Source organism: Elgaria multicarinata, chromosome 18 (genome assembly GCF_023053635.1).
Source record: "Elgaria multicarinata webbii isolate HBS135686 ecotype San Diego chromosome 18, rElgMul1.1.pri, whole genome shotgun sequence".
NCBI classification, from domain to species: Eukaryota; Metazoa; Chordata; class Lepidosauria; order Squamata; family Anguidae; genus Elgaria; species Elgaria multicarinata.
Genome location: NC_086188.1, coordinates 3,385,764 through 3,397,918, shown reverse-complemented (window position 1 = coordinate 3,397,918; position 12,155 = coordinate 3,385,764). Strand labels below are relative to the sequence as shown.

The 12,155-nt window shown below is 48.1% G+C and overlaps 1 protein-coding gene across 4 annotated transcripts in view; it reads right to left on the bottom strand.

The window, feature by feature from the left end:
• KIAA1671 (KIAA1671 ortholog) overlaps positions 1-12,155 on the bottom strand; it is a 64,808-nt gene that overhangs the window by 23,423 nt on the left and 29,230 nt on the right. Inside the window, exon 1 of one of the 4 annotated variants that reach the window (XM_063144177.1) lies at positions 4,681-6,033. The exons of the other annotated variants lie outside the window; for them this stretch is intronic. Within the exon in view, the coding sequence (XP_063000247.1) occupies positions 4,681-4,965 (285 nt within the window). The 5' untranslated portion in view covers positions 4,966-6,033. Of the gene's footprint in view, positions 1-4,680; positions 6,034-12,155 lie in introns of those variants that run through there. 4 annotated transcript variants of the gene reach the window in all.

The following is a 12,155-nucleotide window of genomic DNA, read 5'->3' as shown; positions in this document are numbered from 1 at the left end:
TCCCTGCTGTCCCTTGGTGAGAGATCAGGCCAAGTGGTTTCAAGAGGGTGCTATCTACAAACTAGAGAAGGAAACGTCAAAATCCATACAAAGGACCTTTCCTTTTTCCTAGAGGCCTTAGCCTCTGCTGCCAGCAAATTCCACAGTATGATTAAGAGTGGGTGTTAAGAATAGAAAACCATGAACCGCTTTTGTGTGCTGGTTCTAGCGCCCTTGTTAATTAAACTCCGCCAATATATGTTGTCACTGTTAGTTTGAGTCGTAAGGAGAGACAAAGCAAGCCGGACGCTCCACCAGCCATCTTCCTGCACCACTTCATGGCCAGTTTTGGGCCTTTTGTTTACTAAATGACTTTTATATTATAGTCATTAGGAAGTATAAAAGGTGAGGTGCACCAGCCTGGGCCTCCAGAGACTAAAAGCTAAGACAAGGCGAGAATTAATATCTGCAGGAAGTAGAGCTGGTTGGCCCCTACGATGCTAATTCTGATCTGTATGCAAGTCTACAAAATCATGGACGCCTAGACCACAGGGAATCTTCAAACCAAAGTAATTTATCTCTTACTCAAGGCGTAAAGGGGCAAAATACCAACATCGGTCTAGCTTAGAACTGGGCTCTCCCAGCACTGCTGGTACAAGGCTCTAGGGGTGATTTTCCAGCTAGACTTCCCAACTCAAACTTCCTTCCTGAGGAACCAGTGGACAGCAGGATTGCCAGCAAAGAATTGAGAGGCCCTGTTATGTCAGGAAGCAAGCCTTGCCAAACTCTGAAGGGTTCTCATGGCTATCAGAGATGCCAGATTGGAAAAAAAGACAGGATCAGCTGGAACGGAGGGATAGATCCTTGACAAGAGAACCTGAAGAAAGACTACCCCAGACTTGATGGGGAGGTTCTAGCTTGTTTCTTAAAAGTCCATCCATGCAACTACCGGGGGGGGGGGGGGGGAAGGATTTACAATGGAACTTTCTCCTTCTGTTTGCCAAAATCAGGCACCTGGCAAGATGGTCATGACTGGAATGAGTCTGGAAGCCACACCAAACCAGGAACCAGGGGTCAGGAAGCATGAGGTAGGCTACAGGGGCAAAGGATAGAACAGAGGAAGGCAAGAACACAAGAGCAGGCTATGAATTGCTTCAGACAAGTCAAGCTGCCTTCGCCCAAAGTCCGTACCCCTACAAGCCCACCCAAAGTGGCCAGCAGATGCAACAGGCTGCATGCCAACCAGCCAATCAGGAGCAGGAGAACATGTCCTAATAGTCTAGCTCGCTCTTTGGGGCTGCCCATAGCTTGATGCTTTGCATGCAAAATATATATATCCCAATTTCATTCTCCGTCACCTCCAGGAAGGACTGGGAAAAACTCTGTCTGAAACTCTAGAGATCCATTGCTGCCAGCCAGTGTAAACCATACTGAGCTAGATGAACCAGGGGCTGATTTTTTGTACTCCCTATGCTCCTTTCCTTATCTAAGGGTGTTCCTACACCATAGCCTTTTATCAGTTCTGTACGCGTTTAAACTTTCATGACCTCCCAGAAAGAATTATTTATTTATTTAGAATATTTATATACCGCTCCCCAATGGAAAATTTCGGAGCGGTGTACAAGATAAAATGAAAATAAAAACAGAGTAAAACAGTTAAAACAAATTTTAAAAGAAGCAAATACAGAGATTCAAGGCTGCATATTAAGGAAAGGCTTCTTGGAATAAAGATGTTTTCAGGAGGCGGCAAAAGGAGTACAAGGTTGGTGCCCGCCTGACCTCCAGAGGCAGGGAATTCCACAGGAGGGGGGCCACCACGCTGAAGGCCCTTCCCCTGGTGGATTCCAATCGGAGGATGGGTCTATGTGGAACCACCAGGAGCAGGCCCTCGGATGACCTCAGTGAACGGGCAGGTTGGTAAGGGAGAATTATGGGAATCACAGGCCTGAACCTAACTAGTGCAATCGTTCTAGCACTTCGGGCCACAATAGCCGAGACCTATTGTGTTCTTGGGCAACTCCCCTTTATTTCAACCGGGCTCATGTGGGACGGCTTCTCTAGAGATAAGAGGCACTTATCAGGGGGAGTTGGGTTAAAAATTACGCCATAATGCACATTAAAAACCTCGGCCGTGTCAATTATCTGGAGTAGGCTCAATCTGGAGGTCATGTGGTGACCTCACCGCCTGGTTAAAGTTCTAAGCATGAACAAATATTTGCAGGAGTGAATCAAAGCTTAGTTCAGGCAACTCCTGGCACCATGCTACAGCCACCCAGTTACCCATGATGGCAGAGAGTGAACAGCTTTGACTTCTTGCACCTGACTTTGCAGCAGGTGTACAGAGAAGTCTTAGCAGGCATGTGCAAATCGTCCTTTACCACCTGGATCATCAGCCTTAAACAATTCCTTTCACAGGGCATCTTTCTGGATTCATTTCGAACCTCTGCAACTCGGGCGGACACCACGTATGGCACATCTCCCCGCGCACACTCTCCAACTAGCTTTGCTGCTGAAGCAACCTGCCTTCGCCTGTCCCCTTACACAATAACATCTTTTCAGTTTCTCTGGCAGCACCAACCGAAGAGTAAACAAAGAACAGGTTAGGCCACAGAGATAGCTTTAAATTTAACTCTTTGCTCTTGAAATATTCAAACATCAAGGTGCGAAGGGGATCACCGAATGCACAATTCACTTCTGGGAGCGGAAGAATGCCTCCTGGAAATCCCCTACGGCCTCTTGGGAGCGGTGAGCCCCCGCACCTCAGGAAGGGCCCCATCCTGCTCTTTTTGAAAGTTCACAAACACAAGCGTCTACTTCCTTACATCCAGCACCTATTCACTCATGCATCGCTTGGGAGTGTACACTGTATTTATGCTGAATACCGGAGCCCCACTACCAGGGTGTAGGCTACGGGGTTGTGTGGACACACTCGCCCTCACAGTTTCGCTAGCGTGCACTACAGTTTTTAAATTTCTAGGGAAAGGTGCCGTGAGATAACAAAAATGTACAAATCCATAACTTTCCACTCTGAAAAAGTTCACCAAGGTCCGGAAAGAAGAATAAACATGCAACAAAGCACATCACCTGAGGTCGGGTCACTCGGCTTAATCACTGTTGTGCTACCATCCCCTTGTTTACTCAAAATAGGCAAACTTCTGCTACCTTCCTCTGGAATATGTATGCAAGCAAACCCCAGGGCAGCGAGCAGGTCCGTCGCTAGGCATCAGTAACAGAGAGCCTGGCCGTGCACTCGGGGGTCAAGCATTTGCACCTGCCTAAGTTGCAACAGAGCAACTACATGTCAAAACAGCTTCGACGGGTCATAAAAGGCCACCGTTCCTAAGGCGGTGTCAATTCTCTGATAAACAAAAAAAGTTAACTCAGGCCTGTATGAAGCCTCGTCACAGCTGAAGCCCCCCCTGTTAACTTTGAATAATTGTTTTTTGGCTTCTGACAGGCTCGAGGAGGAAAGGGGGCCCCTGCAGAAGCCCCCACCAGAGATGATAGACAGAACTGACCAGCTTCTGAGACTGCAGACCCTCAAATTCATCCTTGCAACAAGAACAACAAACCACATTTTCTTTCAAAGAATAAAGGGACAGTGACAGGCTTGAAGATGACGCCTTGCGCACTGGCACAAGCCGTGTCCTTATTCCGACCAATGCTGCTAGGCCTCTCTGTCCTCCCAAATCCATGCTATCTGCACATTTCTCAAAGTAGCAAAGACTGTTCCTTCCTTCCTTCCTTCCTTCGGACGCCCCACCCTGAAGCCATCTCTATTAAGCCATCGCTGCGTTGTGCCGGGGGTGAGCAAGGCAACCCATTTCTTCTTTGAAGACGGCTTGCTGCTGTGGCACGCTCTGGGCTCCCGAAGCATCACCCCCACCCACTCCCACATTAAACTGTTGAGACTTTGGGGGAAACGGAAGAGGAATGAACGAGACACCTTCCCTTTGGCTCCTGGGCACGGATTTACTCCATGCCCGCAGACAGGCCTTTGAGTTTGCGGCGAAGGCACAAAGAAAGACACGTTTCTTTTGTATCTTGTGGAGGAACCTTCATTGTGGCCCAGGGAAGCGGACTGAACTTGGGTGGGCTCGCTCAGGAACTCTGGGCTTAATGGGAGGGGAGGGACAGCTTAGCAGGACTTCGCCCCAGATGCCGTTTTCAAAGCTTGCATTCAGAGCACCGCAAATAAGGAACGACGAGGAGCATACTTGAGTATTTGCAGAAGGCCCTCATCCAGGCTTCCATTCCTGCAGCCCCAGACCCGCAAAAACGTTCAGGCCTTAAGAAATCAGCATTCCGGGGCAGAGGATGAGACTTCTAAGGAAGACTCAGGCACCACTCTTCCCTCACTTTGCAAATTACATACTGGCAATGCTTCCGTGTCTCCATCTGAGCATTAATGACTTATACCCTTCTGAGTTATTCTAGGAAGAAATGAAAGAAAGCAACAGTTCTACGCCCTCTCACCCAAGTGCCTTTGGGACAAGGAATGTTAGGAAACCTAGAAGTTACGCCCCAACAGTATTTGCGTTAGAGGAGAAGGTAAAACAACCAAGAACTGGTGGCTCTTAAAAATGAAACTCAGGGCAGTGACACGAAGCGGCGTGAGCAGCCCAGGATGCAACCGCGGCAATCCTGGCTCAGCTCACGCCGTTCGTCCTCAGCCCCCTGGGCAGGCAGAAAGGTGCTTACAAGGTCAGGCTGCTCCGAACTGGCTTGCCTCTTCCTCAGAGAGGAGAGCCTTTGCTGACTGCGCAAGGAAAACCTCCGGAACGACTCTCTGCTTCGGGAGGCGAAGTGCCGGAACGAAGAGGTGCGCTTGAAAGGGCCTCGGCTCGCCCCTTCCCCGGTCGCCCGGTCGTGAGCAACCGCTGTCGTGACCAAATTCAGCGCCTCTTGCAAGGACCGCCGCACGGAGCCGACCCAGTGGGTCATGTGTGTCTGGGCCACCGTCAACTTGTCTCCGAGGTAATCCATAGCTCCAGGACGCAAAAAGGCTAGACGGGCTTGCGGGAGTTGAAGAGAAAGGGCGAGAAAAGTCACCTCCGCCCAAGATGAAATCAGAGCAGGCTGGGAATAATGAACTACTTAAATACTCGAAAAATCTAGCAGTAAGATCCTTGAGCAAAAAGAAAAAGACGTGGGGGTTAGGGAAGAAAGGTAGAGGTTGGTACGTTCCCAAGTTTTGCTTTTTTTAAAAAAAGTCAAGTGTTTTCTTCTTCAGTTGCAGCTTCTTCTGTTAACCAAATTCACCCTATAAAAATACATCTGGTATATCAGGCGCACAAAAGAGAAGCGTCTATAGTTTGTTTCACCAAGCAGGACGGCATACTTTTTCTCTTGCATTCACACACAGGCCCAGTGAGCTACTTTCCAGAAGCCGGATCTATTATTTCAGCCACGGGAATTGAAAAAGGAAAGACCTTTCCCTTCCGGCCTGGTGGGCTCCCGAGGCAGTAGTGCAGGCAACCCCGTTCCAAAGCTCTCCTATAACCCATTTGCCAGGCGGGCCGCTTACATCTCCCGGGAGACGCGACCCTGAAAAGGCAGGTGGGGTCGTCACAGGAGTCCCCCTGTCCACCCACCCACCCACCCCGGTCCTCTGTCACAGGTCACTTTTGGTCTTCGGCATCATCGCCACGTTCCTTCATTTCTGGAGACGCGTTTAGTCCCGACAAGAGTGCAAAACAAGACGCGGCTGAAAGTGAAGTCAGCTGCCTTCAAGACGCGGCTTGCCGTTGAATCACAGCCTGCCGAAAATTCTTCTGAATGACTCTTCAGTTCGGAAGGGAGGGGGGCTTCGCCGGAAAGGACCAGCAGAGATCGGAGCAGAGAGACGGTTGCCGATTCCGGCAGAGGCAGCGGAAAGCCGGACTTCCTCAAGGTGCTGCACATTTCATTCCCTCTGTGCCTGCAGGCCGCTAGGAGACGCCCTCCAGATAGGCTGCTGTTACCGCGCTGGGCAAACCCACCTGGGTGCTCTCAAGGGGAGGGGTGACATGTTCCGAGGGCAAGGGACTCTGGGAGGTGGTGTTTTGAGCTCACCCTCCCACTCAGCTCCTTTTCCCTTCTCCTCTGCAACAGGAAGGAAAACAATGAGCTAGGTAAAACAGCCGCAGAGGTCTTTCTTTCCAAGGAAGAGGCTGGGCTGGGGTTGATGATAGTACAGGCGGGGTCACCATAGCAACCAAGGGAACAGCATCTGCCTGGTGACTGGGCAGGCGGAGTTGAGCAGATCCATTGGAATGATTCATGGTTTGCATAGCATCACGTGGAGCCGGGGAAATGTTTAACCCTTGCTTGCAAGCTATGGGAGAAGCCCCTGGCAGGACTGCCTGAACTTCTGGGAGAAAATCCACCCGGCTGCAACAGTGCTAGCCAGGGGCTTTGGGATTGGTCTGGACCACTTCAAAAAGCAAAGCACTCTCATCAAAGCACGCAAGCTTAGAATCATAGAATAGTAGCGTTGGAAGGAGCCTCTAAGGCCATCGAGTCCAACCCCCTGCTCAATGCAGGAATCCGCCTTAAAGCATCCCTGACAGATGGTTGTCCAGCTGCCTCTTGAAGGCCTCTAGTGTGGGAGAGCCCACAACCTCCCTGAGAAGATGGAGGGTTATGAATAATAGAATCATAGAATAGCAGAGTTGGAAGGGGCCTACAAGGCCATCGAGTCCAACCCCCTGCTCAATGCAGGAATCCACCCTAAAACATCCATAAGTACCATAAAGTATCCATGAAGTACCATAAAGCACGACACCCTTCCTCCACAGGTGAAAAAGGACAAAATGAGAAGACAAAACGCTAGGCAACCAAGGTTAGTCCCAAGATAGGAACGTTTGACGCCTCCTTAGAGCAAGTCAGATTATTTACAATTTTGTAAACCGCCCAGAGAGCTTCGGCTATTGGGCAGTATAGAAATGCAATCAAGCAAGCAAGCAAGCAAATAAACTGGTCCATCTAGCTCAGTATTGTCGACACTGACTGGCAGCAGCAGGTCTCCAGGGTTTCAGGCAGGAGTTTCTCCTAGCTCTATCTGGAGATGCTGCTGGGTGCTGAACTGGAGCCAGTTCAGGTGCTGATCTGGAGTGCTGAACTGGTGCTGAACTGGAGACCTTCTGCAGCCAACGCAGGGGCTCCACCACTCTTGGTAACCATGGCCACTCTCGGCAAAGAAAAATGGTATGAAATGATACCAGAAACATGTAAGACTGAGTGTCCACCGTTCAGTGTAACTTGCAGCGAGCGTATTTGCAAAGTGAGTACAGTAATCGATGTCTCCTAATGAAGAACTAATTGCTCAAAGCGCATTGGGAGATGCAGTATTTGGATTAATGAGCTTAATTCCGGTATACATTGCATTTCTGGATATTCTCCGAGTGTTCATGTGCAGCATTTTGGCCAGATCCCTTAGCCTTCACGGAAAGGCTGAGAAAACTGGGGATGTCTTACAATATATCCAACATATTGAGGAAGGCTGGGATTTCCTGGGACACAGTTTAGAAAACACTGGTAGAAAATGTATATTCTACGCGTGTGTGTTCTCTGGATGGCAGGGGTGCTGCTCATCTGATCCGGGGACGTAAAAATGACAAAAATTACCTCCCCCCTTTTCTGGATGAGATTCCAAGGTACACGCATCTCGTTTTAAGAGGCATTTTGTATTCCAACATGACATTAGGTTAGATCATGGTTCTGCAACTCCCGAGAAAAAGCAATGGGCATATCATTATTATTATTATTATTATTATTATTATTATTATTATTATTATTAATTTATATAGCACCATCAATGTACATGGTGCTGTACAGAGTAAAACAGTAAATAGCAAGACCCTGCTGCATAGGCTTACATTCTAATAAAATCATAATAAAACAATAGGGAGGGGAAGAGAATGCAAACAGGCACAGGGTAGGGTAAACAGGCACAGGGTAGGGTAAAACTAACAGTATAAAGTCAGAACAAGTAACTCTGTCTGCCAAGAAGGATGAGGCATGATGTGAAGGACCTCTGCCTGAGACCCCGGAGAACAAGATGAGGGACACTTGGCTCAGCAATACTACAAACGAGAAGGATCTTGGAATTGTTGTAGATCACAAGCTGAATATCAGCCAACAGTGAGCTATGGCTGCAAGAAAGGCAAATGCTATTTTGGGCTGCATTAATAGAAGTATAGCTTCCAAATCGCGGGAGGTACTGGTTCCTCTCTATTTGGCCCTCGTTAGGCCTCATCTAGGGTATTGCGTCCAGTTCTGGGCTCCACTATTCAAGATGGATGCAGACAAGCTGGAGTGTGTTCACAGGAGGGCAACCAGGAGGATGATCAGGGGTCTGGAAATAAAACCCTATGAAGAGAGACTGAAAGAACTGGGCATGTTTAGCCTGGAGAAGAGAAGAATGAGGGGAGACATGATAGCACTCTTCAAATACTTAAAAGGTTGTCCCACAGAGGAGGGCCAGGATCTCTTCTCAATCCTCCCAGAGTGCAGGACACAGAATAACGGGCTCAAGTTAAAGGAAGCCAGATTCCGGCTGGACATCAGGAAAAACCTCCTGACTGTTAGAGCAGTACGACAATGGAACCAGTTACCTAGGGAGGTTGTGGGCTCTCCCACACTAGAGGGCTTCAAGAGGCAGCTGGACAACCATCTGTCAGGTATGCTTTGAGGTGGATTCCTGCATTGAGCAGGGGGTTGGACTCAATGGCCTTAGAGGCCCCTTCCAACTCTACTATTCTATGATTCTAACCACATCCAGTCAGAGACAATGCTGCAACAGTGAGTTAGATGGATAAACAGTCTGAGCCCAATTGAGGCTGCTTTCTAAGTTCCTATGTTTCCAGGTGTGCTAAGGTCCCCAAAATGGCCAATTATCAGAGGTATGAGAAAGAGCAAGCAATACATGGATCTGAGTAATGGGATCTCCAGTTTTCACCTCTAACTCACAAAAGTCAAATCCAACCCATGTGAGAACCAGTGTGGTGTAGTGATTAGAGTGTTGGTCTGGGAGTTGTGAGATCCGGGTTTCAGTCCCCATTCAGCCATGGAAGCTCACTGGATGACTTTGGGCCAGTCACAGCCTCTCAGCCCAACCTACCTCACAGGGTTGTTGTTGTGAGGATAAAATGGAGAGGAAGATTATGTACACCGCCTTGGTTTCCTTGGAGGGAAAAAGCAGGATATAAATGTAATAAATAAATAAAACCGAAGCTTCTAGAGTTTCAAGTTAGTTAACATCTATTGGCTGATTGGTGACTTGCATATCATTGATGGCATCACTCCAGTTCGTTTTCTTATTTTAAAACTTTGTCTTGCCGTGATTAGTTCGTATCCTTCCTTTAGTAATAATTAACTCGCCAAAAGTTGGATTTGGGCTTCCCTAGGATGGTTCTCCAACTCAGCGCCTGAATAATGAGTTTGTAGCAGAAAGCTTGGGACACAAGCCTTCTGCCTGCTTCCAATCAGCACGGAGCTGTAGGGATGACCGAATTTAGTCCTGGGCCCTCCGTGTAACGAAAATCTCAGCAAGATGACGCTTGGTTCTGCCAAGCTCCCCTACAAGGGGCGACAATCTCCGTGAAGTCACAAACCTGTTTTGCTCATTATCCATTTGTGATCTCCACCGGCTTGCATTCTTGCAGCATTCTCGAAAGGATATCTGCTTTCCTCAAGAGGAGGAGGACGGATGAAGTCCCAGTTGTTCGAAGCGGTAACTTAGCAACTATCAGGAAAGCAACGCAGTTCTTCGAGGCTGGAAAACTTCTTTGAGCAACCGTCATCACTTGCATTATTTTCTTCATGAGGCAACCATTTTGAGATCGCTGCTTCCAACGCTCAGAAATCCAGGGAGCTGCTGAGCTTCTCGTTTTAAACCTGCCAAGTGTTTCATACGACATCACCTCAAAAGCCACCTATTTTGTGCTAAGGTCTGAATGTCGGCATGGGAATCCGTTTTTGAACGGATAATAATGAAAGAGGAACACTCAGAAAATGTTTTCTGTTCAGCAACAGAAAACAGGAACTTGTAGAAAGAGACAAGAAAAGGTAATTTCTTCTTACAAAGAACAAGAGATTTCCAGCTCAAACCCAGTCCGCAGGTGAAGCAGTAGTTTCGACTTCAGGATCAGATGTATGCTTTAAATGCTAGGTTTGCCTTTGTAGCCTGTTGTTTTAAAAAAAGGGGGTGGCGAAAGTGAAGCAAATATGATATGGGAGATTTTCAGCTAGTTTATGAGTGAGAAAAACACATATAACGTGCTTATTTAAGCACATTAAATCTAACAGGCCATATGAATATATTGCTAGGGGGTCCATAAATTTGGCCTGGTTCAACAGGCGGACATTAGTTGTGGCTTCTATCAACACCTCCCATCTCAGCAGGATGGGTGGAAAACCCACCTTCCTTTCTCCAGAGCTCATAGGAACAGAGGAAACTGAGGTAGACTTCTGGTCCATTTAGCCAAGGGCTGGAGCATCTCCCTTATGAGGGACGGTTACAACAGCTGGGACTGTTTTCGCTTGGAAAAATGGAGGTTCAGGGGAGATACCGGACAGGGATGTACAACATTATGCATGGGGTGGATAAAGTGGAGACGGAGACATTTTTCTCCCTCTCTCAAAATACTAGAACCCAAGGGGGTCATCCCATGAAGCTGATGGGTGGGAGATTCAGAACAGAGAAGAGTAATTGAATTATGGAACTCCCTACCACAAGATGTACTGATGGCCACCAATTTGGATGGCTTTAAGAGGGGGTTAAATAAATTCCTGGAGGGGAAGGCTATCCATGGCTACTAGCCCTGATGGTTGTGTGCTGTCTCCGGTATTCGAGGCAATAAGCCTGTGTGCACTAGTTGCTGGGGAACATGGGTGGGAGGGTGCTGTTGCGCCATGTCCTGCTTTGTTGAGCCTTAGTCAACAGCTGTTTGGCCACTGTGTGAACAGAGTTCTGGACTAGATGGACCCTTGGTCTAATCCAGCAGGGCATTTCTTACGTTCTTATGTCAACACTGGCTGGTAGCAGCTTTTCAGGGTTTCAGGCAAGACTTTTTCCTAACTCTATCTGGAGATGCAGGAATTGAAACGGAGATCTTCTGCAAGCAAAGAATGGGGGCTACCACTGAGACCTGGCCTGTCCCGCCTCTGTCGTTCAGGGGAGGGGCGTTTGTTGGGTTTTTACTGCCCCCTCCCAAGTTCTCTAGTGCAGGGAGATCTGGGTGTGCAGACAGCAGCACTCGCCACAGAGAGAAGCAGCAGTCGCCACAGGCGACCAGAACAGGTGATCTGTGGAATCCTGCATATGACACAATTTATAAATGATAGCCACCTGGAGTTCTAGGGAAGGTACAGGGGAATGCTTCAGATCTACTACTGTCCCACCGGCATAAAAGCCATAATTATACTACTGTATAAACCATTAGTGTGCAGTTACGCCAAGGCTGAAGGTTTCAGCCACTTTGACAATGCAAGAAAGAATTCCGTACAAACAAAAGCTTCTATGTTGCTCTGAGATGAACCACGTACCACCGGATTAACGATAGAAGAGCCCTGCCAGATCAGACCAAGGGTCCATCTAGACCAGTGATCCTTTCACACCGTGGCCAACCAGCTTCCTGTAGAAAAAAACCCAATTGGGACGCAAATGCAAGACAACCCCGTCTCACACGTATTCCCCAGCAACTGGGATACATAGGCATAGTGCAATTTGCCATCATAACTAATAACTCAAGTCTTATAGGAGAAGCAGCTTCTTTACTGTCAATGTTCATTCCACCTACAGCTCATCATAATACAAATCTTTCCTAGAAGGGGAAAAAATGCGCCTCTTGGTTTTTCTGCCCTTCAGGAGAAACCTCCGAAGATTGAAAATGCACTGTCCCCAAAAGGCACTTTCCATTTATCTTCTGGCTTACAAGCAGCTCGTTTTACTGAAGCTCTCACACAGTCGGAAGGTCAGATGAGAACAAGCGCATGCAGAGCGCAGCGCGTTAAATCTCGCCGGAGAGAACGCGCTCTCAGCGAAGGGCTACTTGATTGTCGGGTTTCTTGTACCTAAAGCTACATTAAGGTCCGGACAAATGGGCTCTTCTTCAGAAAGAGTTTTCGCATGACAAGTTTTTTTTTTAGAAGTGCCTGTGAACTCCTCTCCTATGGCTTGTGTACATATAAGT